Raw genomic sequence first — 24,308 nt, forward strand, 5'->3', positions numbered from 1 at the left:
AGAAATGGGGGAGGGCCTCCAACAGGTCTGCTATACTGAGTGAGTACTTTGTAGAGCCTCATTTTGCAGCAGTTACAGCTGCAGGCCTCTTCTCTCTCTAAGAGCTTGGCACATCTGGCCTGTGGGATTTTTGACTGTTCTTCAAAGCAAAACGGCTCCAGCTCCTGTCACATGAATATTCTGTTGGTATACACAAGCAAGTTCTGCCAAATATTCTAAATTGGATTAAGATCTAGAGTTTTACTGAACTATTTTAATGCATTTAAATAGTTTAAACCCTAAATTTCCCATTAGTAGGATGCTTATGGTTATTGTCCTCCTAGAAGGTGATCCTCCCAGTATTTAATCTCATTCATTTTCTTAATTCTAATGAATATCTGCACAGCATGATGCTGCCACCACCGAGCTTGACAGTGGGCGTGGTGTCTGGGGTTCGTGCAACAGTATTTTTCTTGATGCCCAAATTATTTAAAATTATTAGGGATGCAACAAATTGGGTAGTTACTGACTCGATTGTCCGCCATGCATCCACTCGCTCCTTATGTCCAGATTCTACTGGGTGCGTGTTCGCTGCATTCAGGCTGTGTCTTCCGACCTCGAGCACGGCAATTCACACTGAGAGCACGACAGACATGGAGCACCTGCTGGTGCAGTCTACAAAACTGCATCTGCTGGATGTTTATCACACACATACAGTGTTTCAACTTAGATAACCATTTAGGAACGTTTCAAGCCTCTCTAGTGACATATTTTCCCAAAAACGACTGCAGACAATCTAGCAACTTTTTCTGATGTTATTTGGAGCCTTTTGGAGACTGATGTGAAAGCAGGTATCTTTTATTTATTCTATATGAGCAGCTGTGCAGCGGATGCCCGCCCCGCATCTAAAAGGACTCACAAGAGGCTCGAACCTCACGCAGCAGCAACATACACACAGGAAAATGGCTCTAATAGAGTTATAAGTTGGAAGTTTGAAGTTGCACTTGTTTGTCTAGATTTTTAAAATGTCATTGTTTTGTTTTTGCTGTTGAGAACAACAAGGAAAGAGTTGGAACAGTTAACACAAATTTATCTCGGCAAATGTGTTTTGAAATGTGTCCTCCTACACTAAATGAAACAGGTAATAAGACCAAGTATCTCCACTGTAAACATCTAGATGAAACACGTCTTGAACAAAAGACAGTCAAGCAACAGACAAAAGCACTAAAAATGCAACACAAAAAAAAAGACAACTTTTTATACATATTTTATGCAACAAATTTGGTATTACAACTTAATAAAAAGTATTATATCATTCACTGTTTAATATTCATTACTGAAGGTGATCTTGTGTTTAGTACAGCGATATCATTTCTTTCTACTGTAAAATTCTACTTTTACCAACAAAATAAAAATTAAATTTAGGCACTTCAAAAAAAAAAAAAAAAAAAAAATCTCTTCATGCATAAAATGCATAGAAAAACTGAAACTAAACAAAAACCACGGCCCAAAAACATGGGTTATCTGTACTGCACCCCTACAAACATAGTGTAAATAGTGTGACTTAATCTTGAACTGGTCCCAACTTGAAATTTAGTGCTCTTTTTAACCAGCCTGTCTTAAAGAACAGCCATTTATATGTTTAGACCAGCCTTGTGTTATTTGAACCTTTTTGTAAATGCAGGCTTTATGTGGACGTTTAGAGTAAAAACATGAAAAGGCCCATTAGAGCCATGTCAGCAGCACTCAGTGTACTCCACTAAGTGCCTTTATCTTTCATTCTTTAGAGTACATATTGCTGCTAAAAAGCTCATGTTGTTTGATTAAGGACTTTGAATGGACTTTTACTCATAATAGAGTATTTTTATTGAGTCCTTCCACCGCTGCCATCCACTGATCCCTGAGGGAAAACTTTGAGACCAATAAGGATTAGAGACAAACCAGGGGGGGCAGATAAATGCTTGACACCTCTTCAGTCATAAAGAAGGATTGCTGGCACTCTTACACACTTTCTGTGCACACACTGTACACCGCAATCTGCTCTTGCAGGCTTGCCCACAGGAGTTGTATGTCCTTCTCCTTATGCACTTTGCTGAAGCACATAAAGGAAAAATGAGACCCATTTTTGGAAGATTGAAGTTTATTTTTAAGTTGTCAAGCTGTATTGTGGAAGTACAGGGGCAACAGAAATTCAAGCTTATCTTCCCATATGTATGCAAAAACAGGAATATTTCTCCGATGTGCTGCCATGTCTTTGTCCAGGCATCTTTACAGCAGATGTCAGTATAAACAAACCATCGGGGGAAAGGCTTCCATGCACCCTAAATGATGTTTTTCTCCATATTAGTGTCAAGCTATCCACTGGTGAGTGATGATGGATTACACATCAGGCAGTACTCTGTTTTTTTTTCCTTTTCCCCCCAGCCTGTGTGACATTACAGCAACTGTAGGCTCTCATCGCCCCTGCTGCTACTCTAACCATGGTGAGCAGTGCTCAGGGAATATCACACAGGACCTTTCTGTTCCTTTCTGGTCGTATTCCTTGGGCAGCTGTTTCACAGGAAATGCACAGGAGGGAGATGAGGCATGCGTCCTTGTTTAAAGGATGTTTTGGTTACATAAGAGATTTTTTCCCCTCCTTTTTTTTTTTTTTTTTTTTTCATTTTTCTATGTGAATGGAGCTGCACTTACAGCAATTTGGTGTAGTGCCACTCAGGGAGGTTGTGGAGTTGGCTGTGGTTCATTGCTGCACAAAACCCTTCAATTTTAATGTGATAAGTAGACTTTCAGACCCTTCGTTTAAAGTCCAAGATAAGCCTTTGGGTTATGGTGAAAGCCAAGGAAAGACTTTGATGATGGAGGAACTGATTGCTGTTTCTCTTAGCGAGGATGAAAACCACTCTGTTCTCAGCCTTATTAGAAGCATCAGGTGAAGGAGACAAACTTTTAAGTACTAACTTTTTTTTAAAGGATTCAGTGTTTACTAGTTCCTTCACCCCTGGTGGAATGATTTACCATTTTTCACATTTCTACCAGTCATTATCCAACCTAATGGTGTGTCATTAAGCATTTTAGCCCCTGAGTGAGCTACAGGATGTGGCGAGTTGAGTGATAATTAGCATTGAGGGCTCAGGATGTTAAAATCCCATTTTTGACTGTTTTATGTTATGACTGTGAATTTCTTTGAATGATTTTCATGATTTCTTCAAGTCTGTGAAGAATGAAGCGACTTTACAAACTCTAGTACGTTCTGATAATGTCTTTTTGCATAATAAATACTCCCTATCTCCAACACCTTCGCCACCTCAGAAAAGACTCTTCCATGGCTCCATCAGGGACAAAAATAACGACATGCTTTTGTTGTCGGTGCATAATGACACAATTGGCACTGAGTTGCATGCTGCAAAGTTTAGGTCATCTCTCTGCCTTCATTTTGAGCACATTTCAAAATGTTTTTAGAGAGCTTGCGGATGCGTAACCAAGCGGTTTATAATACTACATCACTAATTAGACTAACATCAGAGCTCTAAATTGAACTGCATTGCATTGTCTGCATTGCCCTCCAGTGGATGTATTGTCTCACACCCACGCCAACCCAAAGCACACAGTTATGTAGACAGTGATGCTTGACAGTGTTTGAAACATGTACCTGTTTACATTAGTAAAGAGGGCATAAATAAAGCTCAAATATTCTCTTCCAGCGTCCAAAACAAATGATGCAACAAAAGTTCACATCTTTCAGATGCTGCCTTGCCTCAGTGCATTCTTAAAATGTTTTGCGTACAGCAGTAAATCAGGATGTAGCGCTTTCACAAGCAACAAAAAAAATGAAATGAAATGAAATCCTCAGTTGCTAAAACTGACAAAGTCAAATTGCAACACGTTAATCTCTTTAAAAGATCTAAATATTGGCAGATTAATGTTGAAAATAATTGCATAAATGTGTTATCAAATACATGCTGTAAATTTTAATACACTGCTCATTTAATTGCACATCATATCAAGTTGTGAAAGCTCAGTAATTAGATTATATTACTGAATGTGAATAATGTAGAAGATTATGTTGCAGATTACAATTTCAATCAGGTAATCAGTGATCTGTAACCGATTACATTTTGAAAAATGGCATTTCCAGCCCTGGTTAAAGCTACCAGCTCTCCTTCGTCAAGAATTATGCAAATTTCAGAGCAATTAAGGGGCTCCGTGTCATTCTATCTCCTCTGCGTACACCATTGTTTCTTATGTAGATTTGCTCAACTTTTGCCAGCATCTACATTTGCATGTAACGAGCAAAGACGCTTAAAATGGGGAAATTATTCAGAACTGTTCTACTTCTTGCACACACACAAGCACCTACATATGATTAAATACACACACACACACATACATCCCCATACATATCTAGTAAACATTAAACATGGGCTAAATTCTAAGCTTTGCACGTTTTAAATTTTGCCGATGCGGAGTCGGGGTTCCATCAAGGCCATTCGGCTGGTTGAATAATTCACCAGCAGGTTGTCTATGTGGGAAGAGGTGAAGGCTGTCAGATACCCAAATAAGTTATTAATTTTCCATTTTGAGAACCTGAGGTGCACTTCATCATTCTGTTACAAGTTTTCTGTGAAGCATGACTGATTCTTATTCAAGTCATTGTTCTAGTTTTGTTGGAAAATTGATCCTGCAGCATTGCTTGTCCCCTCACAATTGTTTTCATTCTTCATCTATTTCTGAAATGTATTGACTTGGAGCAGAGATTTTTAGTTTACTTACAATATGCTTAATCTTCTCATTTTTTATACAGCTTCGGCCCATGTAACTTTGTTACTTTGCCCCATTAAAATGATGATCTCTGTGTGTGAATGAATTAGATATTGTTTATTTTTTGTTCTTAAACAGAATTAGATTTTGTCCTCCATTAGTCTCATCAACTACATAGTCAGGAATCCTTGTTGACATTTTATATATATATATATATATATATATATATATATATATATACACACAGTCCCACATGTAACCCTTATAGCTTAGCTGAATCCTGACCATCTTTTATGTCAGCCCAATGTTTTTTATTTGTATATTTTAAGGTCAGACTATCTATTTTTCCAAAAGGGCCTTCACCTGAATCATATCTGTCATGAATCGACATCATCCTCCCACATTCTCTTTTCTCTTTTTTTTTTTTCCAATTTAGTCAAAGTATTTTGTATCTTTTGATATCTCTGCACCGACAACCTCGCTTCAATATCAAATGTCATCTGAGTTTGTCTGAGGCTTCCTGTCTCCCATTCAGACCCTCCGACAGTGGAGCCTGTTTACAAAGAGATGCGTCAGGGCCTTGGGAGGCCCGTGGTGATGACCTGCAGGGTGCTGCGAGCCCACCCCTCACGTGTACTGCGATTTGAGTGGCTACTCTCTAACCGGCTACTCCATGCTGGAGCCTTTGACGCCCAACGAGACGAGACGGAGTACACCATCCGCAGCCTGAATCGAGAAGGCTGGGGCGAGTACACCTGTAACGTTATCAATGAGGCCGGAGCTGGAAAATGCACCTTCCAGGTTACAGGTAAGGAACACTTGTTCTGAAATAGTTTTGTCTTTTTGATTTTTGATGCTACCTGGAATCGATTTCTCAGAATATTGTGCTCTTATCTGTTATTCTTGACACTTATAGTGGTACATATCTGCTCTAATCTGCTGGTTTTGTGTTGGGTTGAGGTAAATGCTTTAGCAGGGATGTCAGAAGGCACCTTCTTTCACAGTTTTGCGGACTGGAGCAAAGATCTCTAGAGGGCTAAACCGTGTAACATCATGTTGTAGTTCAGTCAAAACCAGTTGCTGCTCGGCAGCTCTGACAACAAACAAAGCAGAGGAGGGCTTGTCATCAGACTTCTGTCAAGGTAGAGTTTAGAGGACACTGGTTATTGTTATTAGTCTTCTCTCAGTTATTGGAACAGTTGTCATTTCAAGGACTTGATTTGCATCCAGTTGTTAAACTCAGGAAAAACAACTCTTGCCAAAGCTATGTTTTTGCCACGAGGTTTTTTTTTTTTTTTTTTTTCTTTCTCTGCAACAAGGGACATCAAGTTTGATCCCACTGGTTCAGGTGTTTTGACTGAAAAGGACAATCAAGATAACACCCTTTTTAAAAAAAAAAAAAAAAAAAAAAAAAGTTTTTATAAAAAGAAAGAAAAAACTTGATTGCTACACAGCTGAAAACCTTTGTACAAGCAGAACTGGCAAGATGTGTTTTTTTTTTTTTTCTCTCTCTGATGACTGGTTGGAGTGACATTAATGGAAACTAAACTCAGCAAACTTCAAAATAGTCAGTTCAACTTTCTTTTAGTAACTTCTATTTTTTTTCTTCTTCACAAAAGCACATCTGCTGTGCAAAAGCTGTGGCAGAAAGACATAAAGCATAAAGCAGTAATAACATCTGTTTATGACTAACAGGGATCTGAAAGTGTGGCTTGTTGCTGGTTTGTAATCTAACAATGTCCTTTGTTTTATTTGAGACTCTCAGTGTTGATACAAGTAGAACTCTACTCTCAGAGGTAGTGGGGTGGTGGTGGTGGTGGTGGTGGTGTGTGTGTGTGTGTGTGTGTGGGGGGGGGGGGGGGGGGGGGGGTATTTATGATGATGATCACGTTATTTGAACCAATTTTACACCAAAATGTGAGAATTAGTTATTTTCTAAATATTTCTAGTTCTGGAGTGTCTGAAACTATTTTTTGTTTTTTGCAAAAAAAACATGCAAAGGATATTTTGTGTCCAAAAGGTCAAAAGTTTTGCTGAATTGTGACCTTTTGATTATCTGCAAAAAATGCTAAATGTCATAATAAGATTTTATATCTAAAGAACAGACCAGGAGGCAAAGACCAAATTTTACATTTAGTTGGTTGCTTAGTTGGTCACACTAGTCATGGATGTCTATATTTACCATTAGGTAACTTTCAATTTTATAAATGACAGTAAGACATCCAAAATGCATACCTTTTTTCCACCACCACCACCTGTGAGAGAAAATTATAAATTATATTTGTGATATCGCACACTTGCATTGTTACATAAATTTGTTCATTTATTTTGATAGATATGTTCAAAATCTGCATTTTTTATTTTATGTGGTACTGAGCAGACATGGATGTAGACTGCAGCTCCACAAGGCAGTAGTTCTAACCCTACAGTGCTTTATCTTCTTTTTTTTTTTTCATTTTGAACACCACCTGTCCATCTCCTCGTTGGTTGTTATGACAAGACCAAATGAGTTTGGCCACATAGACTGACCTCAGGAACTTTGGCAAAGGTTTCAATCTTGCAGACCTCCCATTAGAGACACGAGCCACAGGGTCACACAAGGAGTATCTGTCACTTTGATCCTTTGCCGCTCAGGTTGCTTTCCTTTTTAAATCCATTCTGGTATATCTTCATCTCTCCCACCCAATCCCACCTCTCCAGTACTTATTTTTTGTGCTTCCTTCATCATTCATTGTCTCTGATTTTTGTCCTCATTCTTCATCCTTCTGGAAAGAATCTCCCTTCTATCTTGCTTGTTGAAAGGCGAGTGGACAATCAGTTGGTGCGTGTCATAAATCAGACCTTCCTGGTAAAGCAGCTGGAGCAGAAAGACAGGAGCAGATAGTCCCCATACATTTGTTTTTCTGAGAGGGGTTTATGGTTTTGCCTGCTATTTCTCTGGCTCCATCTTTCTTTCCATTTCCTCTCTCTTTCTTCCCCCTTTAATCTTCCATCCCTCCTTCCCTCTCACTGCCCCCACCCACCCTCTCCCGCACCACTTCATTCCTCCCGCCCAATGCTCCAGATTCCAACCATCTGGACTCAGTGGTTGCCAAAGGTATGGAGGCTCTTTTAGTAACCCCCTGAGTCTAAGAGCATAGTGCAGAAAATCTACTTTGGTTCCTCCCATCATCTATGAAATCTGCCATGCCCCGCTCCCTTAACCCCAGTTCACAATCTTCAAGATTTTGCAATTTATCCCAAAACTCAATAGACAGGATTTTCGTACCAGTTTGTGCAGCTGAAATGATTAATATGCCACAGACAGAAATAGGAAGCACATAGCCCCATGATCTTTCTCTTAAATGTTTGCTTTGCCTCATGCAGTTTGGTGGAGTTTTGGTTTACTGACTTTTGAGACTATCCCAATGGACATTAACCTCTGTCCATGACGTCTTCTTGGGCTGTGTTAGTGTATAATAACCATATCAGTCAGGGTGCTGGCCTGCAGCCACTAAACGCACAGATCAAAGCAACATGGCATGCCCAGCAGATTTTCTTCCATGCCAAGAGACATGCACACACACCAAAATTGGGCAAAGAGCCATTCTCAGGCCTATATAAAAGCTGTCAGCCATGAAAGTACATTTTGCCATAGGAGAGTGTGTGCATGAAAGTCCAATGTGGCACATGCACATGAAAGTGCGCATGTGCCAAGCTATTGGGACATCTGCGAGTTGGCTATAATGGCCAAGTTGGGCCATTAAATGATGCCATGAGAGAGACCCCCTTGCAGGGATGTAATACATTCCACTGAGCTTTGGCTCAGACTCTCTGCTATCGAAACCCTGAGTTTTCAGCAAATGCTCTCCTCAGCAGAGACAGGATCGGGGGGGTTGAGGGCTGCCTATCTTTTCTTAAATTATCACTCATTGTTTCTTCCAGTCAGCCAATGATTTATACCCACAGGTCCCTCGTCTCCCTGTCCATGAGCTGTAAATGTTTTCTGATAAAGTGAAACACAGGTCATGGAGCACAGAACTAAAATTTGATTTATTCCACCCACTTATAATCACACTTTCATGTGCCTGCAAGGCTTAGAAAACCCTGAAGAATGGTCAACAGAAATGAGATATTCCCATATTCATCCCAAATTGTGAGTCTTCCTCAGTTTGATTGACGTTTGAAAGCTACAGAAGGCTGTACTAAGTAAATGATGCACATTGTTAAGTCAAAGTCTTTTTTTTTTGGTGGAAATATTAGAAGAAATGGTAGACAATCTATTTGATTTCATTTCACCTCTTAGGCTTAATTTCACATTTCGAAAAACAGAAATTTAGTATGTTTTTGTTTTTGTTGGATCTTTTGGATTCATTTTAAAAAAGCTTCTTTTGCCTTTTTATTTGATTTTTTTTTTTTTTTTTTTTGCTATTTTGTCATGTTAAGAAAACTCCTCACCATCGTTAGTCTGAAGACTTGTGCCTCAAAGACACACTGACATTGAGGCATCCTGTTGATTATTATACATAATGTTCTGTGGCCTTAGTAAAAAGGCAACATATAAATAATGCTGCCTTTGACTTGTATTTGTCTTTTTTTGTGTTTAGATTCTATATTATCTATTTTAATAAACTATTTGAGGAAGAAAAAAGTTTAAAGAAAAGGTAGAAGTAAATCATCATTAGCTTCATGTCACAACCTGGTAGTGAGTTTTAAAATTCTCATACAGTTAAAAGAAGAAAAACTGATTTGGTTTTGGTACCAGGGGAAGATAAAGCTGAGATCAACCACGATACATGACATTTCATAGCTCGTTCTATTTAGCAAAATAGTAAGTATACTTTTAAGTGAAAGCTGCATCCTTGTTGCTTGCATAGGAATAAAAAGGGGAATTCAGAGCCAGGCAACAAAGGATGCAGTATGAACAACAGATGAGGCAGAGGACTTTTAACGCAGTCTCTTTGTATTTACTCATAATGCAATGGTATGTCAAATGCAGGAAGTGACTGTTTTTAGTCGTCTGCTTCCTTTATTTGGTATGCTTGAAACAGGCCAGGGCCATGTGTTTGTAGGCGCACTCACAATTCCTCACACAAAGCGGACTTTCCAAGCAAACGGACTCGGATTTGAATCAAAAAGGCTGTTGTTAATGTGCCATAAACTTTTACTGCTTTGCAGAATTATGGTATAAAGTATGTTCGATGATGCCAAGAAAGAAAGACATCAGCAGACAGCTGCTGCTGCCCAGCAGCTTCAGAGGTTCTGGGGTTGTAAAACCATCCTTCTACAATTTCTATTAACTACTAAAAAATATTCAGATTCACCGGACTGGATGTTGAAAGAAGTTCTACTCAATTTCGGACAATGAAATATTCAGAGAAACTACAAAAATCCCCAAATCTCACCGGGTACCTTGGCCGTCTCCAGTATTCAAAAACATCCATGTTTGGTGAATTGGTGATTGGGTAAATATGTGATTAATTGATGTGGGTGTGTGTAGCTGTTTGTCTCATTTATCCTTGTGATGGCCTGTCGCCTGATAGCAGCTGGCTCCGTAGACTGCAGCCCTTCAATTAGATTAAGCGGGAATGGAGAATGGATTGATGGATGTACAGCTTGTTTGGACAAAAAGTCAGGAGAAAGCCTCTTTTCTCTAAAAATAACATAGCAAAGTTGCATCTAAACAGACCACAAGGCTGGGGACAGATGGCATCAAAGTGGCAATGTTTGGTCATAATGCACAGCACCACTTATGGCTACAACATTGTTTGTTTTGTTGTGACAGGACCCGAACACCTCAAGGCCATTAAGTACAGCGTTATCTCCTCAGTGTGCCAAAGTACACAGGCAAATTTGTGGCCAACTGTCTTGACAGAAAAATCAGGCAGGCAACTGGACAAAGATCCCAAGCAGAGTCACAAATCTAAAACAGAATGGCTGGAACAGAGTCAGTGTGTTTCCATGATACAGTGGAAGTCCAGACCGCTGTTCAAATCCAATTCTATGCTGGGATGTTAAAATGGTTTTGGGGTAAAAAAAAAAAAATGTCTACAAACAACCTCAACTAATTAAATCTGCCCGATAATCATTCAGAAAATGACTAATCTAATTCAAGCTGTACTGTGGGCCCTGCGATGGACTGGCGATTTGTCCAGCATGTACCCCGCCTCTTGCCCAGAGATTGCTGGCTCCAGCTTCCCCGTGACCCTTAATCGGACTAAGCGGTTAGGATAATGAATGAATGAAGCTGTACTGTGTGGTTGACCCCTGTACATACAGACATTTAGCCTTTTCACTGAAATGAAAAAACGAAAAATTGTTTTCGGATCTGTCCCCAAAATCAAACGTTGAGTCATTGGGAGGAGTATATCAAATAACGGTCAGTAATTGGAAAGTTACCAGCGGCCTGACCCTGAAGTTCTCTCTGCTGTTGTCCTACAAAATTGTGTAATTTTGTAATTCCATATCCTGGAGATATCAGTTATCAGATGGAGAAACTTTTTCTTCTTGATACTGAAAACTGTCTTTATCACAAAACTTTTTATTGCATAACATCCTGATGGGTCCGCACCCTCCTGCCAGACTCTTTAATAGTCCCACAGGTCATGCCCACTAGAGGCATGAACTGATCACTACTGGCCACTTAATGCATTCATCCATCCTTCCATTCTTCTAACCATCCATCCATCCTTCTATCCATCCATCCATCCATCCATTTCCTTAACCACCAGTTCCAGTTCAGGGTCAAAGGAAGCTGGGGTCTATCCCAGCAATCATTGGGAAAGAGGCAGGGTACACTCTGGACAGGTTGCCAGTCCATTGCACGACCAACACAGAGAGACAAACAGCCAATCATCCTCACATTCAGTCATAGGGACAATTTACAGTAACCAATTAACTTAACATGCATGTTTTGGATGGTGGGAAGAACCCATAGAGAATCCATGCATACACTGGGAAAAAATCCAGACTCCACACCGTGCAAGCCTCCCTCGGCCGAGACTCGAACCAGCGACCTTCTTGCTGTGCGTAGTAGCAGAAATAAACAATAATGTGCTTAGATTTTCATTCATTTTAGTCATTTGTTGTAAGTTCTGTTTTCATTTAGACCGTACTGTTTAAAGGTCATGCTAAAACTAGAACCATACATTTGAATGTCAATACAGGGCGTGAAATCCCACACACACCAGTGGGAGTAACTGCGTGTGGGTCAACCATTGCAACTGTGTTTTGTCTGTGAAACTCAGAGGTGAAGATAAGATTTGTACCATTTTCTTAACTGCATCAAGACTGCATGCAAGGACCTGCTCAGCAATAATGTAAAGCTTTAAAGACGCATTACGTAACGTTTGGATCTTCGCATTTCGGACTTGTTTGATAACACATCAACATCTATCATGTGCATTTCTGCAGCCCAGGAGCATCCTGAGGCTGCAAAACTGCACTGTAAAACTTTTTCATCCTGGATGCCGCATGACGTTGCATGAGTTTCGCTTCATGTAGAAAACACACTGTTTCGAACACATGACAGGGACAAGTGGCTGGCTGCAGAGAGCGAACAGGTCAGGTAGAAGGCAAGACGGATGCCGAATTAGCCATTGATAAGGGACGCATGACGTGGAAAATGGCAAAAGTTCTGCAGTGTCTTTCATAGTGAGGGGAAAAGTGAATACGAAGAACACAGACACTTACTTCATGAGGATTCCCTGCATTTTTTTTTTTTTTTTTTTTTTTGGTTTAGGAATTGAAAACAAAAGATTGTTTTTTCAGTTTCTAATTTTCTGAGTCAAATAAAATAAATTAAACTTCCTGATTGTCTGTGCATCTTGCTGGTAAAAGTGGTGACACACTACTTCTGCATTTTAGCTTAGTTGTTTTTTAATAGCAAGACAGTGTAGCATGAAATGTGCTGCTATTAATTCACCTGAAGTTGTGTTTACATCATTCTAAGAGCTGGAAAGGAGCAGAAATGTTGTTTATGCCTTCCTCTTTCATGCTGTTGGTGTACTTCTTCTAATGTGAATCCACATTTACCTTTGGCATTGTGGGTTTGTCTTCTTAAGCTATATGTCCACATGCAGCCATCATTTCTGCCACAAAAGCTTCTGTCAGTTTTTCCTTCCATAAACAAAATGACGACTGAATGTTTTCCTGAAGATGAAAATATGTTTTGAAACCCTTGAAAAGCAAAAGAAAGTCTGCAAATAAGGTCATCTTGTTGCCTGAAAGCTTTTGCCGAGCTCTTATGAATCATGACATTGGATATGCAGTTCTAAACAGGATTTTAAACAAATCAATTAGGCCTCCATGCTTTATGTTTGATGTCTCCCACCCCAAGTTTTCCAGTTCAAGCAGTGTTAAGTGGGTTAGATAATGTCTTTTGCCACACATAACATTTAAGGAAATATCATTTCACTGATTTGGTTAGGTTGAATTCATTATGAAGACTTTTGTCTATGTTTTCTTTTCCAAGACATATTATTATTCAAACATGACACCCTGATAAAATAGGTTGATATTTTTTAGTGTTCAGTTGAAGGATATTTCAAAAGCAATACACACCGTATCACATCAGATGGTGCTGGATCTGAGTGAATGCATGACTCTGCTTAATTATCCTTTTCCGACTTTGCTCTGCTGCAAACTCCTACTCTTCTTTTCCTATTTAAACTGCATGCATGAATCTGTCACTATCTCCTAGGCAGGCTTATGTAACACCGGCTGTACGGTGTGCAGTAAACACAGCTGGCTCCATACAGCAAGAAAGTGCCAAGCGAGGTGCAGACAGTAATTATCCCTGTATGCTTTTTCTTTTTCTTTTCCTTTTTTGTTTGTTCATGTCAGTGAGACATGAAGACAGCTTGTGTGACAGCACCATCAGTTAATATCAGAACCGCTCACCCAATAGACTGCTGATACTCTCCTGGGATTCTTTTCTAACATCAACACAAAATATGAAACATTTTCAAGTCATTTGCATCGTTTAATCATCAGCACTATTTCTGTTGCCAGTTCTTGTTTGTTTTTCTCTCGGCGATTTTTATCAGGGTGATGAATGAGACTTCTTTTTCACCAGACCACAATATTGTATTTTAAATAGATTTATCCACATAAAAGCCAAGTGATTTGCAGTTGGAAGCCCAAAAGCATCATTAAGCTGATTTATGGTCCAAATGCAGAACAAAACACACTGTTTGTGGACGATTGATTATGACTTATTGTGGACAATTATGAGGATTAATCAGGCCCATCAAACACTATGTGAAACATCAAATTTTCTGATATGTTGTAAGAATTGGGTATTATGGAAAAAAATACAGAAAATTGAGTTGAAACAACAAAACACAAGATCTTCAAAGCATCTTGTAACCTGATTATGTCTCCAGTCTTAGTATTTTAAGTTATGCTTACTTAGATACTCTAATAATAAATGTCTTAAAATGTATACACCATATTTAGAAGTCTATTAATTCCAACAAAGCACCTTAGAAATTATTATATTTTGGCCTCATATTAATGTTTTTATTTCAGTTTGCCTAAACTGTTGTTACTGTGTAAAACAGCACATTGTGTTGCTTTTTGTCATGACAAGAACTTGATCAATAAAATTTAATTTGATTTTATCCTGTAATTATTGGAGTAACCTGCAGTGTTCTGCCAAGGGATGAAAGGAACCTGAAAACCCACAATAAAAAAAAAAAATTTAAAAAAAACATTAAAAGCAATAAGGATTAAAACCTGAGAATAAAAAAATAACAAACTGCAAATAATTATAAATAATATTAAAATACATTTAGTATGTAAATTGTGCTTTACAAATAAACTCTTCTTGCTTTAGAGTTTAAAAAAAACATTTCAAATAAAACAGAATTTCATGTTTCATCTTTTTACAGTGTGGGTTTCTACATGATTTGTAATTTAAGTGAACAGTTATTTTAAGTGAAGTTATTTTTTATATAATTTTCTTTAATAGATTTAGCTCAATTTTCTGAATGTTAACAGTTAACAGATGTGCAACACAAACATTACATGTTTCTGCCGAAAGGCATTCTGACGAAAACGAGCTGCTAATCCATTCTGTGGCACGTTTACGTTTGCATTTATGTATTTATACCCGTTAATGTGTATGTATCCTTTATATAGATGTAAGAAAATAAGATTAAAAAAGACATTTTTAAAAAAGCCAAAGTTTTGAAGACGTCTGCTTTTGTAAATAAACAGACAAAATGATGACGTTCTCCGACATCAAACAGAAAAATGGATTAAATATGATTTTATAGTCAAAACTATCTTTTAAGGTTTAAAAATTCTAAAAAAGAAAAAAAAAATATATATATTTATATATATATATATATCAATTGCCTAAAAATATTTGCTTCCAGTATCAGTTCTTATGTAACCATCAGAATATCCTGGAAAAAGCTTGGGGGGTATGTGGTAGTTTGTAGAGCTGCTTGTCTTGTGACCTGATGGTCTGGGGTTTGATTCCTGCTCCCCTTCGCTGCTGTTTAGCCAAAGAGACACAATTGTTCTCTGAGAGCCGGTCCCAAGTCCAGTTAAATGCAGGGGGTTACGTCTGGAAGAGCATCCGGCATAAAACACATGGAGACCCCTTCAGAGGGAAAAGCCAAAAGGGAAACGACAACATTCTGTTAAAAAAAGCATGTGCTTGTTTATTTAATGTTCTGGTTTGTCTTGCATGTAGGGATTCATTCAGGCCCATCAGCCGATTTTCTGTTATGCGTAAGTTAACCATGAAGGTTCTAACACAACCTTCTGCTTACACCTCTTGAGACTGTCCTTTGTGGATTTTGAGGTGAATTTTCGTCATCCTTCTCTTCTGATCCTTTCTTATTTATTTATCCCTTTTTTTTTTTTTTTTTTTTTTTTTTTTTTTTTTTTAACTAAATGGCAATACCCACAACCCCTAATGGGACTAAGTGGTTAAGAAAATTAATAAAAGCCTGATTGATGAACATTCCACTCTTTATTTCATGAATTTGTGGTTAATAATTGAACCATTCTCTCTACTGGTGAAGTGTTTCCTGTATGACTGCCTGCAATGTAAACATAATGTTATAAAGCAAGTATTTTCTTTCTTTTTTCCATTAAATTCTGCAGTATTTTTTATCCTAGCATGCCTTTATAAAAGCTCGACTTAAACCACATGAATTCAATTTGCTGAAGATAAATATTAATGTGAGAATGCAGGGAAGGATTTCTATTCATGACTCTTCCATAAAGGTCACATTTGTGCAGCTGGCTGTACAGTGGAACAGTACGGTGCGCGGTGTGATAAATCTTCAAGAAGGTTTTATTTTATATTTCTTTTTTTTTTCTTTTTTTTAATTTTATTTATTTCCCTGTCAAGTCTACCTTTCTGTTTTGTCTTTCCAGTTGTGCCTCTCGCATGCTTGCCACAAATGTTTTGCTCATCTCTGCACCCCTCGACCATGCAGCCACTGTTTCTGTTTACCAAAAAACTTCTTTGCCATCCACTCATAACACTCTCCAACTTAACAGACTTTTATTTTAATATTCAGACTTATATTTTACCACAGCACAGTGGTGTAGAAGTGGGTGGTGTAAACATGCCACACAATGCAGAAAGTATGACTCATTATGGTTTTTAATAGGCCCAATAAAGCTGGTTTGTGGCGCAAAAGAATAAACCATAAAAGATATTTAGTAGCTCACTGTATGCAGGGACAGACACTTTAAATTTACTGTGTTTATTTATTTTCTCCAATGTTTATTATACTTACTATCTGAGGAACGAAAATATTCCAGCACACCTGTAAGAGTCGATTATGAAATATCTTAAAGATCTATTAAACCATTGAGGAACTTGGGTTAAATGCGCTACCCTAACAGCTTAAAGAAAAATGGCTGAAATAATTACTGACATAAATCATGTGTTCTTTTTTCCTAGTGGTGCGAAACACAGATAATCCTCGCCGTGTCCCAGCGCTGCTTTTGTTTGCAGTAACAATGGTCGCTCTACTGTCTTTTCCGTGGCCATTAAAAATCATCTGCTGCGGGTATTGTCATCCTTCAGTAAACAAGCCCGAACAGCAGAGGGACAAACACAGGGAAATGTCATTGAGGTGAATTACTATTCTTTCCCTGGAAGGTCATCCTGTAAGGCTTGTTTCTGGATCTTGATTAAAATGCAGCGTTCATGTCTGTGCCTTCTTCAGCTGTCAGAAATCAGCTCGCTCACTGCGAGTGGAAAACTTGAAGGATTTATTCAGTTCGCGCCACAATTCTGTAGAAAATAAATCCTCAAAGATCCCAACAAAGTAAACAATGTCATTGAGAAGAAAAGGCTGGCGCTGGATGCCCAGATTTAGCTGTATGAATTCATTTTTACTGGCAGGCAGCGTGAGCACCGGGACGCGGCGCACGGATAAAATCTGGCCCTGCATGACGCCGACCCTTAGGATATAGTTACATTTATGATCCAGGCTTTGATTCAATATCATGAAAGCAGTTTATGTCATGTAACATAAGTTGAAGTTTTAATGATCCGTGGAGGAGAATGTGGGTCAGTGCTGCAACAAAAAGGGAGTGATGACATGGAGACGATGGAAACAGAACAAACAGGAGATAAAAGATAATGCACATCTTTGTCGCACTAAACAGGCTCTTTGGCTCGAAAGAAGTCATTTCATGTTACAAAAAGGAACATTTACAAGGTGCAATGCACATTTTTAACATGACTTTCAGCTTAAAGAAACACTGAAGCAGTTTTTAAAAGAATAAAAAGCTGATTTCGTAAAAATAATCGGCGCTCTATTTCATTGTATTACAACTGCCCCTAATTACAGTGAAATTATAAAATATAAAAGATGTTTATTAATTTCCTTCATATTCATACTGATTTATTGTCTCAAAGATCAGCAGTTTCTTTTTTTTCCCCTCCTAAGGAGCAAAATGTCATGTCGGTGCGTAATCCTGCTGGGAAATCATTTTTAGTGCAGACGTCTGTAGTCAGACATTATTTGCTTGCATCCTTAAAACCACCATTAACTCAAATTAGATGCTCGAGTGATTTTATATTAAATTTTCTTGCTCTTTACATGACCTGAACACCAGTAAATGGCTCGCCTCTCGCAATATTTACATGACTTCAGAAAAAATGGATTATTGAGTTAGTCTAACTGATATGAGACTTTTAATATGCCTATAAATATAAAAAACTATTCAATCCATTTGTTTTTTAAGTTGGAAAAAGTTTTCAGATAATAAGTTGGTGTAGCATCAAGTAAATATGATTAAATACTAATATTTCATAACTAATTATGTCATCACTCCTGTTTAACAGGAGAAAGATATTATGATTTATATGATTCAATAAACTAATTAGTCTCAAGACACTGATTTGTAGACTTCTTGCTTGAATTGACATTAATCATGACACAAAGGAAAACACAAAGAACTAAGAATATGAATTTTTATTTTAACTTATCAAAAGGCTACATAAGATAACATATGAATAATAAAATAAAAGAAAAATGATTCAAATTAAACATTATTTGAAGATATGTGAATATGATGTTCAAACAAAAATCACACGTAAAATAATACCAGAATAAATTAAAAAAAAAAACATAAATGAATTATATTGTGGTGTTATTTAATGTTCTGAATCTGGAAGTGCTCAATGTGATGGTCTAAGACGTAAGCTCAGTTCTTCAGAAGGAACGTTACTTCACTATCCAGTGTGTGATCAGGTGTTCGTCTGAGGCAGGTTACATGAAGACAGTAGCTTGTATGTAAAAAGGTCTCTGGATACCAACTTCATGAATATTCAAAAAGTTTTTTACAAAAAGAATTTGTGATTACTCCCAAGCCAAGTGTGAAAAAATTATACAGACCCTCGGTCTGCTCCCTTATAGAGAACACAGACATTCCTGAGTTCACATTTGGACCAATCACAAGCCTTACATGTGAGAAACATCATATCATCCATGTGTGTTTAGATGTCATCGACTCTTAAAAGAAAACAGACGTACTGATGTTTGTGATTAAAATCTAAATTTAGTCATAATATGGAACGCTTAGGATCAGACTATGATAACATCCCAACCATTTTCACAGCATGTAGGAGAGGAAAGGGGTCATCCTATGTCTTCAGAAGGTTCTGTTTGGACTGAAATGACCCACTTCTGATGGGTTTGACTGGACTGATCCAGAATTCAGGGGGGAAGTGCAGGTTGGTGACTGTAGTGGTTCCTCCTCTCATCTGGTCCCTCTCCAAAGACACTGCCTGGACTGATGGTGTCATCTGATGGTGGATAGTATTAAAAAAAAATCCAGCCAGAATATTCACTGGAGAGGTTAAAAATCAATCAAATCTTTTGGCATCAAGGGCTGAGAAAAATGAAAAGAACTCTTGTGAGCTTGCTCTGGTTATAGAAATAGCAGTTAACTATTAACAAACTTGCATCATGTTCAATGTGGGCACAGAAGCCGAACTGGCAAAACTCAATAAACTCTCCTCCATTTTTCCTCCGAGTTTCTCCTTAGACCTTCTAAGCCATCTTTGTCCTGTTGTTTTCCACTCATGCTCCTTCTCTTCTTGCTCTAAACTTGATCTCTTTTGTTGGAGTTTGGAAGTTGCGGGCCACACTGCAGAAAGCCACGGTTTACTGTTATTAGCCATTTGCGAGCAGGCTCCTGCTTACATAGAAGTAGTTCTTCTTTCTGGTGGATGAAGAGAATAACTGTACTCATAGGGACTTAAAACAGACTTTCCATACGTTACATGTTATGAGAAGAGATCTGGAATCTTAATTGGACCCTCCTGACTGAAGAAAAAAAAAAAAGAAGCTTCGGCTTTTTGTGATTGCAAAGGTAAAAAGCCTTGAGGTCACATAGAAGGAAGTTCTTCCCTCTCATAGAAACCACTCTTCGGTTACTTATCGATGCCATCATGTCATATCTGAAAAAAGCTCAACTGTTTTCTTCAATCAACATTATACTCAAAGTAATCTACTAATATGCTCTCTTTAGGTAAAGCCTATGCCCCTGAGTTCTACTATGATACCTACAGCCCTCTCTGGCAGAACAAACCCAGAGTCTACGGCTTCAAGCTGCAATGGACCCAGAAAAATCCCAACGCTGTGGACCGCATCGTTGCCTACAGATTGGGCATCAGACAGGTAGGCCTGGAAAGACTTGACTGAATTCTGACCCTCCTGGCCGCTTTAAAGTAAGCTTTTAAAGCTATTACTCATTCTCACCTGCTCTCCGGGACTTTTATCACGAGGTTTTTATAGCTTGAGGTGTTGAGTTCAGAAGCTATAATTATTGAGTCACATCCACTGGTTGGTTTCTTTTAAATTCCTCAGAGGTGATGGTTGGTTTCTGCACTATAGAAGCACAAACCATTATTTTAAGTGTTTACTTGTGCTTAGTTGTAGCTCACTGGCAGAGCTACTTTGTTTTAAACCCATTTTAATCTTGTTGCTTTCAGAATGCAGTTTTTAAAGCTGTCAATGGCTCTTTGTGGCTCAGACAATATTTCTGACAGCCTGTTATGGGCAGTTGCTTGAACATACCCTGCAGTTTCCTCAAACTTCTCCTATTTTTTGCAATCCATCTGAGGGTATAAGTGGAACTCCGTGGTAAGAATAAGCAAGCATATCTCTGGTTTCCCTGCTTCTCCAGTAAATTCAGCAGATGACAGGCAGACAGCATTGATGGATGAGGATGGTTGTATTTTCTCTTGTGGCAATCAATGCATCCTTTCCTCTCTGCGTCCTTTCCTCTCTTTTCCCTCTCTACCTTTTTCTTTCCAGTCCCAGCATAAAGCAAATTTGTGTTTCATAATCTTTTTTTTTATTATTATTTTCAGGAGCAAGTGCGATACCGCTTTTAGAAACTTTGAATGAGCTCCATTTTGCAGGCAGCTTAAATTTGACTATCACTGATGAATGCAGTACCATAGGAACGAAACATCAACATTGTGTTTATTGTCTGAATATAGTTATAGTTCTATCTGGGCTGAAAAAAAATTAAAGAAAATCATTGATTATGAATGAAAAAAATTGTCCAATTTTGTCCAGTCCTCAAACGGGGACCTTGTTTTGTGGGATTTGCATGTTCTCCACACGTTCTATCAGATTACTTACCCTTCCTCTCAGGTTCTTCTTAGGTTAATTGATTGCTTTAAATTCTTCCTTTAAGTGAGTTGGTTGTTTGTCTCACTGTGATGGCCCTGCGAAAGACTGCAGATAAACCGATAAAATAAAAAATATTTATTTGCATTGACCACATTGTTGCAAGATGTCCTTTTCTATTAAAAGCACTGCCATGACGACAGACTTTATGATAAGCAGTGGACTAAAATACCTGTCAGCAGGTGCAGAAGCCACATTGAGATGTAGCTTAGTTCATTGTTCGTTTGCTTTTTTGTTTGTTTATTTTTAAAGTATTGCTTTTGAACCACAATTCAAAAGATAAATCACGATTTCAATGACATTTTTGTTGATTACCGTCTTTCAGTGTCGCTCTGGTGCATTTCTCACAATGGCATCAATATTCTCATAACTATGAGTTCAAACTCCACAACAATTAGTCCTTTCAGCACATCAGAGAAGCATTTCACATTTTTTATGTCACTTGCTTTGGTCGTATCCGTTAAAATGAACTACTGTATACTTACAAGTGCAGGATACCCATAATCCCCATAAACAAATATTTCATTGCTTGAGTCATTAGGTACAAAACAATTAAACTACTATTCAAAATGTCCTGCAGAGGGTGGATTCGCCACTCAAGGAGATACTTTCCTTGCTACATCGCAGCAGCCATATATATAGCTGTTGCAATGCATATATAATTTTAGACAGGAGTTTTAAGTATGTTCAGTTCCTTTCCTTTAAAGTGTGTTTCTTTCTGTGCTTCGTATAATGCTGTGAGTAAATTACTATCAGAAGGCAAAGACTTTACAAAGTAAAATGTGGATCAGATGTCTTGTTTTTCATGCATTCAGTTACTTTTATAAAACCAGTAATATGTAAAGTTGATTTCAGATGGCTGTACACCCAGTGTGTAGTGATGTCTTGGACATTTTTAAGTTGTTTCTCTAAGATCTCTGTTTTGCATTAAAAACACTCACAATGCAGAGTGTCACAGTGAAAACATGACTAAGCCATTTGAGTAGCTTGTTAGTTCTCAGTGGTGACAATACTTTTCATTTAGATGCTCTGACAGTTTTATTGACTTAAAAACTTGCTTTTAAAGAATCAGGTTTAGCAGGTAACTTGCTTTTGCAGGTTATCCACCAGGTTCTGCAGTTTGTATTAATTGTTTTGAGAAACACACTAACTATTGTACAAATCTTAATTCTGTTGTGAGAAATGCACCAAAGCGCCTGAAAAAAACTGTATTATTTTTGTCAATTTCAACTTATTTCCGCTATAGCTGGTTTTTTTTTCTTTAAAGGGAAGTTATGAGTAAATCTGAGGATGAATACACATGTATATTGAATACACATGTATATTGCTTTTTCACATTTTTTCAAAACCATTTCCATTAGTCCTTGCTATATCTCAAGTTTTTCCAGTTTCTTTTCTTGATTTTGCTGTTGTCTGTTCTATCACTTCTGTAGTGTGTGGACCACCATGATGCCTGGTTCGTATGTGATCACCTGTTAATCAGTCTGAATCTGAAAATCACACAGCTTAGCTCTGTCAACCTTCAGCTTCCAGACTGTTAACTCCAAAATGCAGAATATCATGAACACCATACATGCAATTAAATAACAAGCCATGTATGCTAGACAGACAGACAGACAGATAGATGTTTTTGCAGTGACAAATATTTCATTTGTTTTTAACTGCACCCGTAAGGAACTGAAGCTTGAAAACTCATTCTAACATGTTGTGTTTGTGCTGTGATTTTTACATCTTCTGTCTCAGCTCCATTTTGTAAGAATTGCTTTGCATATTGGCTCATTGGCACATTTGTGCTTGTTTGTCTGAAAACAAGAGAAGAATCTACATTTGTTCTATTTTGAACTGGTACTATGTCGGTTATTTCTGCAGCTGTGCTAAATCAGACAAACTGAAGTTCAGACATCCTCCTAAAAACCTTTTTTTTTCCCCCACAACTCAGTGTGGTACATTTAAAGAATGCTTGAGCAAATGATTTTTTTTTTCTCAAACTCTCACGAGGTTACAGTGCGTGACCATTATTTCCTTCCTTTGAGGCATAACAGCCAATCTTCTAGTGTTTTGGATGAAAGAAATTCTTATCTGCAAGGAGGATTTGCAACATTTACCAAACATGATACCCTCCGTTATTGATTCTGTCAGTGTTTAGTATTGATTCAGACTGATAATAAGATTCTTTTTGAATGCGTTTCGGTGAGGACGACTTGGGGATAGAAAGTGGCAAGGCAAGATGAAATGAGAGAAAAGAAAAAGAAAAGAGTAGGAGTGAAGTCATCGTTTGGAAATAAAGAACGTTTAGGTAACCCCCACCCCAGACAAAATATGAAAGAGAGGTGCAGCAAAAAGCAAGAAAGAAACAAAAAGCGCTCTAACACGCAGACCTCACCACTTCAATCTATTTATAGATCCGCCAGCAGCTCCCCTGCCATGCCCTGAAAATTATTATCATTTTCTCCCACTGCCTCTGAATGAATTCTCAGAACTGGGAGACCTTCTTGACTTTGTTACGGATTGTTTTATGTTCTCGTCCAGTGCCCTCATGAGAGACAGTCTGACTGCATGCGAAATGGGAATGAAGCTGTAGCTGAAAGGCAGTGAGAAGCACAAAACACAAATCACTGCACTTGTCAAGGATGCAGTGGAAAGCTGTGACATCTGACCTTGTTTTGATACTGTAGCTACGCTTCAAAACCTTCTTCTCTTTCCAGGAGCTTGATTGTCTGTCTGCACTCTGTACAGAATGATCTAGCTCTTATAGCCCATACACACAGACGTGGTCAAAATTCATGGCACTAAATGTTTGAGTGATCTGATTTCCAAAAAGCAGTAAGTTGGAGTGTCTCATTTCTTCAATATTTTGCGTAAAAATACTTCTTTTGAAAGTTCAAAGCAACAAAAATGAACATCGTTTGGTAGGAATCACAATAAATACAATAATCCTTTTCAATCTTTCAGTTGTTGCTGGGGAATTTTTTTCCCATTCTTCCTGCAAAAGGCAACTCGATCTTCAGGTTATCTTTCATGTTTTGCTGGTATGACGTCTGTCTGTCCTGCGGTGTCTCTGCACCCCCAGTCCAGAGTCTAAAAAATCTTTCTCTGATTTTTTTTATTCTTATTCAACTTTTTGCAGTTAAAAGGTTTTGATTTGTTTTTGTAGTAATTTAGCAAGAAGTTCTCTCCAAATGCTTTCTTGGTTTTACAGATCTGAGCTCCACTTCTGCAGGTCCTGTCAACTGCAATTTCGCTCCATCATTTCAGACGGAGGAAAGTGCCGTTTGAAGTTCCACAGCTATCCACTTACAGCCTCTACTGCACAGTGGCATCAGGCAATCTTTCTGTGAGAGCCAGGCAGTCCAGACTAATGGGTGTGCAAGGATTTGAGGAATCAAAGTACAATTCCAACATGGA

The 24,308-nt window shown here is 38.1% G+C and overlaps 1 protein-coding gene across 1 annotated transcript in view; it reads left to right on the forward strand.

Moving 5' to 3' along the window:
* Positions 1–24,308, forward strand: part of LOC306767777 (MAM domain-containing glycosylphosphatidylinositol anchor protein 2) — a gene marked incomplete at both ends in the record, with an annotated part of 212,244 nt that overhangs the window by 152,093 nt on the left and 35,843 nt on the right. The window contains 2 exons of the mRNA XM_079255897.1: positions 5,273–5,545; positions 19,735–19,883. Of these exons, the coding sequence (XP_079112023.1) occupies positions 5,273–5,545; positions 19,735–19,883 (422 nt within the window). The remainder of the gene's footprint in view (positions 1–5,272; positions 5,546–19,734; positions 19,884–24,308) is intronic.

The sequence above is a fragment of the Telmatherina bonti genome (assembly GCF_933228915.1).
Source record: "Telmatherina bonti genome assembly, chromosome: 16".
In the NCBI taxonomy this organism is placed as follows: domain Eukaryota; kingdom Metazoa; phylum Chordata; class Actinopteri; order Atheriniformes; family Telmatherinidae; genus Telmatherina; species Telmatherina bonti.